The sequence below is a fragment of the Chaetura pelagica genome, unplaced genomic scaffold (genome assembly GCF_000747805.2).
Source record: "Chaetura pelagica isolate M959 unplaced genomic scaffold, ChaPel_1.0 scaffold79, whole genome shotgun sequence".
In the NCBI taxonomy this organism is placed as follows: Eukaryota; Metazoa; Chordata; class Aves; order Apodiformes; family Apodidae; genus Chaetura; species Chaetura pelagica.
The window spans coordinates 2132325-2138590 of record NW_009969339.1 but is presented as its reverse complement, the minus strand read 5'-3'; the positions used below and the strand labels follow the sequence as shown (position 1 = coordinate 2138590).

Genomic DNA, 6266 nt, shown 5'->3' with positions numbered 1-6266 from the left:
ATTTCATTTTGCCCTCAATTCACACTTGGCATGAATTATAAGAACAGAAATATTGAGAAATGGCTAAGGCTACATTATGAAAATGTAAGGGTTTTTTTTCAGATTTGTGAAAACACAAATTTTACTTGTAAGTTTTTTCAAATTACAGCTGCATAGTTGCACAGAACTTGTCAAACCTTAAAAGGTCACCTCTGTATAATAAAAGCTAAGTCATAATAATTTATTGTCAGTTACTGCCATGTTAGATGATTTTGGGCTTCTCATCAGGAAACAGACAAAACTTTGCAATTTGACCTGCAAATTCCTGAGGTTAAGCTTGAAGTATCAGTTCCGTATAATAATAATAAAGATACATGATCATGAAATTCAAATCCAAAAGCTAGTTCAGAACTTCCCATTATATTTAATTGAGTTAGGTACAAAAATATTCCTCTGAATGGGAGTCTTATTATATCATCTGCAGCCTACTGAAAGCATGAAATGACTCATGACACTTATTCAATATTTTTGAAAAGGAATTCCTTGCAAAAAACCCCAGGACTTAGGAATCTCCATGTTACTAAAATTCACTGCTAGACTTATTATTCAAACTATTATATTTTAGGGTAAATGACATATATAAGGCTCAATATTGCCATGTATTATCAGAAGTAGAAATAGTTTTACTTTAATAAAAAAGGATTGATAACTTCCTCTGAACACTATAAAACCATAATCTTGTCAGGTCATTCTGTAATTAGACCTGAATCATGACATCATTGTTATACAAAGAACCACTTCAGATTTGGTAAGAGGATTTCATTCAGTATTCATCACAGTTTTTCTCTTTCTTTATCTTTCAATTTTTAGAGACAGTATGTTCAGGCAGATTTGGCTGCAAAATAAATGGGAGAACAACAATAAAATTTTGTGTCTCCTAAAATATCCTCTGTGGGGTTTTCTCTGTGAAACGTGGCACAATCTTCATGTATGGAACTGCCACACATATGGCACGTATTTTGTGCATGACAGCATATCACATTGTCAGCACATGAAACAGCTTGAAATTTGATGAAAACACACCAGTGGCTTTGAAAAATGACATGAGCTATTTCACAAATGCCACCAAGATATCTAACAAAAGCAAAAAGAATGGTTTTGTTTTGCTACCTGTTTCAGAAAGCAATTTTTTTAGGATATATTGTAAATAGGAGCCTTAGCTGTGCCTGATCACTTCCCAAATAAGCTGTTTAAACACAAAGCATTAGGCTAGAAATCTGAGCCCTTTCAAAGAGGATGGGGCTTAACAATTCACAGTACTAAATCCTGTTTGATCTGCTGAAAAATTCAAGCCAGCAAGAGAATGATTTTACTTAACAGTGCATTGGGCGAGAGAGTTGCCAGAGGTGGGATGTTTTCCTCCTGCTCAGGTCAGGCTGCAGAGCTGGCCCCATCTGCTATTACATGCTGTCCTGCCATCCCCTTTCCTCCTTATAGCCCTGCTCCCTTCTGCTGCGTGTTTGCATGTGTGTGCCTGTGCCTGTGTTCATGTCTGAGCTCCCTTTTTCTGACAGCTGTTGTAGGTGAGTTGTGGATGCATTTTTGGAAGTCTCCTGACACACAGATGCTGCATCCCTAGCCCACAAGAAGGTACCTCATTCTCCTTGTGGATGCTGCCCAGGTGAAATATAAATATGCACCATTAATGACCGAAGAGAAAAAGAGTTTTTCCCTAGTGTGCTGATAGATGGATGCCCTCCTGCTGTGGATGCCTCTGAGGGCTGCCTGTCAAAGCCAAGAGCACAGGGAGCTGCACATCCCACATGTGGCAGACTCACTGCATGCTTCCTTGCAATGAGCTAGAGCTGGGTCTTGGAGAAAGATGGAAAATTCGTCAAAACGTTGCCACTTTCACAGAAAGCTGGGTGAGTTCCCTTGCTTTTAATAGAATGTACCTTTATTTTACTGCTGAAAATGCTAATGCAGAAAGCAGCTGATCATATCCTGTGCAGCTCACATTATTTTTATAGTACTTTGTCTTTGGAATAAAGTAGAGCACACTGCATGTAAAGAGTGGTAAGGATTTTATGGAGGAAGACAGGCCATGGGTTCCCATGGATGCTCTTGGCTTCCTCCAGACCTTCGAGAGAAGTTGGGTGCTATACTGTACCATCAGGCACATAGTAGCTCCTCAAAAATAAAAAGGATTGTTATTTGTCACTTTAAAGAGGGTTCAGCATGCACTTGCCTATTTCAGTTGTTTAGAGCATTTCATCACGCACTTGTGCAACACCTCATCCTAATCCATGACTGCAGCTCTTTGCCTCTGCAGTAACACAAACAGTGTTGATAAATTAATGTCTGGGTTGGCAGTATTGCTAGTGTCTCCAATTATGAGAAAGTGTTTTTGTTTAGAGAAAATAAATCAAATGGCAGATTCCACTGTCTCTCAGCCTTCCTGTCTGTGAACAAGCTGGTCCCTGTAAACCCAGTGTAACTTGCTGTGGGGGAAGAGGCATTGTGGAAGCCTCTCTCATCCTTGAAATAAAGGTAATGCTTCTATAGGTGTTCCTTGGGGATCTTTTCTAGCAGAGTCAACTAATTCAAAAGGAGAAGGAAGGGGATTATTGAAAACCAAATACGAAGGTTTCACAAGTAGCAAGAACCAGAACAGGCAGAGGTGAACTGCATTGCAAACATGATGCTTCTTCTTCGAAAATCAGAAGCACAGAAGTAACAACATGCTCTTGTTCCCTCTCCAGAATTTGGGACTGTTTCTGTACATGATGCAGAGTGGACAGCCAGAATCCTTGGATAACCAGTTTCTTCAGCTGCGCTCTCTCAAGGCAAACACTTCTGCCTCAGGCTGGTCAGCTTGAGTTCACATAACACCTTGGCTGAGACCAAGAAAATGTCTGGCATTGCTCAGAAGTACCTCACCAAGAATAAACATTAACAGAGCCCTGGAGCCACTGCTCTCCAGTGCCGTTCTCAAGGGCTCACTGAGTTTCCTGGAGGCACAAGAACCAGCTGCCAAGTAGCACTGCTGGCCTGCTGGAGAGTTGCATTGGGAGACTCTTCCAGAACGGACCACATGCTGCCCTCAAGCCAGGGAAGTTTCTAGTCATGTGTATCTGTCCATGCTACAAAGAGCCATGGAAACCTGTGGCAGACAAGGGTTATTAACGTTGTTTCCTTGGGTTTCATGTCATATCTATGTCAGGATATAGTAATGAATACATACAGTAATTTTGTTCAGTACCCTCACAACCTTAGAGAGATGGAAGGCAGGGAGCCTTTGCAAGCAGTGTTATTTGATATCTGCAAGACAGTAGATAGAAGCAGAGAGCTGGGAGGAATAAAAAGGGTCCTCCATCATGTGCAGTAACTGCTAAGCTATAGACAGCAGAGGGGTAGCCAAGAGAGCAGGATGTGCGAAGTGCTTACACACAAATGCAGGAGTGAAGACAGCAAGGGCAGCCTTACCTCCTCTTTATATCTCCCAGCTGCTGCTCCCTGGGCAAGCTCAGCTCACAGACTACAAAGTCTACATGACAGAACAGCAGCTGGGACATATAAAGGCAGGGATTTGAATGTTTGCATTTTCAAACATGAAAACACTGCATCAGAGTCCAGCCACTGCTCGTAGTTTCCCCTGCCCAGGCTACCTTCAGCGCCATTAATCTCAGGGAAAAACTGGATCGGTCTTTGAGCGAGAGTTTTCCTCTCTGATTACAGTGTTTGGACTAAACAGTGCCGCCTCAGCCCTAGATGCTAGAGCTGTGCATCAGATGCACTCCCATCTCCTGCTGGAGGATGCTGTGTTAAGGGACTGCCACCTGGCAGCATCTCAAGGAACTGCAAACACCCTAAGCAGAGATGGAGGTTGGTGAGCACCTGCCTGCTGGGAGACCCGCAGGTGCACCCAGGAAGGAGAGATCAGGCTTGAGCCAGACTGGTATTGATGACCCATCTATCTGGTGTTAAATGGTTGTTACTGCAATGAAAGACACTAGGCTGGTGCAACATTTGACATGGCGACCACCTTATCAGGGACTTTCCCACTCAGTTACAAAGCTGTTTTTCCTTTGAGAAAAATCCTACTGTTTTCCCTCACTTCAAGTTGGCTGAAGAAGCCTGAACTATTGGCGCTTAGCCATTGCCCCTTTTTAGCTAAGAGCTGAGCTCTTGCTTTGTGAAGATATACTGGGGGCACTTGTCCTCCACTTTGTCCCCACTCTCCTGGCAAAGCAGAGGAGACCAAAGGTGACAACTTTACTGAAGAGTGGTATAGGATTAAAATAACAACAAAATAAACTCCCTTGGCCAAGACCTGGTAACCCAACTACTTCCATTTTCAAGTCCTCAGTATGGTCCACTTGCTCTTGCAGCCCTTAGTTTTTTTCTGTTTTGTGATAAGCAGGCAAATGAAACTATGAATATCACAACAACACATGCCCTGGATTTTCCCCCAAATAAATCTCTTGGCCATCTTGTCTAAAGCTTTCTAAACTAGCCAACTTTGAAAGGGAGCACAGAGCAAACATTAAGTCATTTTTCTAACATTTTGGAAGACCTCAGTTGTCCTACCCTTTGGAAAGTGTCCTCTGCTGCCCAATATCCAATATCCAAACAAACTTCCAGACTTCAATTTATAAACAAAGACCTGCATGAGCAAGACAAATTTGAGGCTTAGCTGAGCCTGAGAGGCTTTTGCCAATAGCAACTATGCTTAGCAGGTGAAGAGCCCTTGACCAGCAAATGAACTTCAGTCATTACTATTGGTAGTAGTAGGCTTTAATTATCTTTTAGTAATTCATGCACAAATTTGCATACAGAGAAAAGCTCAAAAGAGATTGAGAGCTGGAGAGGCTGAGCTCCTTTTTGCTTTTAGAGTCAGCACAAACAGTAGGCTAAGGTCTTGAACCTCATCACCACCACACCTCTCAGGACCGTTGCTACATGTGACAGGTCAGTGAACCAAATATGTTCTATGTATGCTGATCTATTGAGGCTACCATGGAATTCGCCAGTGGATGGCAAATGAAGACTTTTTTCCAAGCAAGCTGTAGAAAAGCCTACTCTGACATGTACTCAGGACCAGAGCTGATGTCCGATATGTGAAAGTGTCCATGTACCCTCCTGCAGATGCCCTGTGACACCCAGATCCCTTTCGTCCTCCAGACTTCGTGGCGCTGAAGGCAGCAGGGAGGTCTGTGATGACTTACCAGTCTGTGTGTGCATCATCAATCACCAGGAGGATCTTGGGTTTCTGGGCCACAGGTGGTGTGGGGCTGGCCGAGTGGTCAATTAGTCCTGCAGCTGCTTGCGTGGTTTGCTTCATGGCACTGGAGATGGAGCTGAAGATGCTGGAGCCAGTAGAGGAGGAGTGTGAGGGCTGCAGTGGCTGCAGATGCTTTCTCTCCATGGCAGGAGAAGCTGGGGAGCTCGTGGAGTTGTCAGGGCGCTGCAAGTCCGTCATGTAGCCATTGGGCAAATTTGCCACAAAGCTACTGTCTGAGAGACGCCGCCGGAGGAAATTCATCGTTGAAGTGTTTTGTGGAAAACTTCTCAGCAAGATGAGGCTGAACAACAGTGTCACCAGTCCTGGGCAATATTTCTGTAGGTGTGTAGGCTACCTCCTTGCAGTCCAGGCAGGCCCTGATAATTTTTAAAAGAGACAAAGCTTAATTCTGGTATTTATTTTATTTTAATTTTTTTGTGTTAGAAATAACACACATAATATGCTTGTTACACAATAATCAGCAAATGGCCTAACAGGATAAAAACTTGAGTCATCTTTGGCAGGCTTGTAAGTAAGGCTCTGCATTTAAGGAAAAAGTGTTCTAAACTAAAATAGCATGTAGAAAATAAATAGTGGAAAAGGCCTCATACACATGTTGTTCAAGTTCAGGGACAGCTTCAAAATACTTGTTTCTGTCCCTGCAGCTCTCTGAACTTGGAATTAGACTTTGAACCAGGTGCATGCTGGTGGTTGCTAGATTTAGCAACCTACTTGATTTGACAAGTTCACTTTTAGGATTTTTGCAGGTACTCAAAACTGAAATTTGATTGTCTAATTTGGTTGTCGTTATTTTTCCCTCCTCCTTTTTTACTCTGCTCATCTTTTCCAGTGAAAAAAGGAACATTGTGAAATATAACTGTCTCTTTTCCCATGACTGTAATATGATGACTTTGTTTTTATCCAGGACAGTACATTTTTCAGCAGTTAAATAGTCTCAGAGTTAATACAATAACTTTTTAAAATACATTTTGTACCTGTAGGC

General features: G+C 42.5%; 1 protein-coding gene across 2 annotated transcripts in view; it reads right to left on the bottom strand.

The window, feature by feature from the left end:
* Positions 1–5527, bottom strand: part of SYN3 (synapsin III) — a 179259-nt gene extending 173732 nt beyond the window's left edge. The window contains exon 1 of one of the 2 annotated variants that reach the window (XM_010005780.1): positions 5208–5527. In XM_010005780.1, coding sequence (XP_010004082.1) covers positions 5208–5524 — 317 coding nt within the window. In that variant the 5' untranslated portion in view covers positions 5525–5527. The remainder of the gene's footprint in view (positions 1–5207) is intronic. The other variant, XM_010005779.1, reaches the window with a different exon arrangement.
* Between the last annotated feature and the right edge of the window lie 739 nt (positions 5528–6266).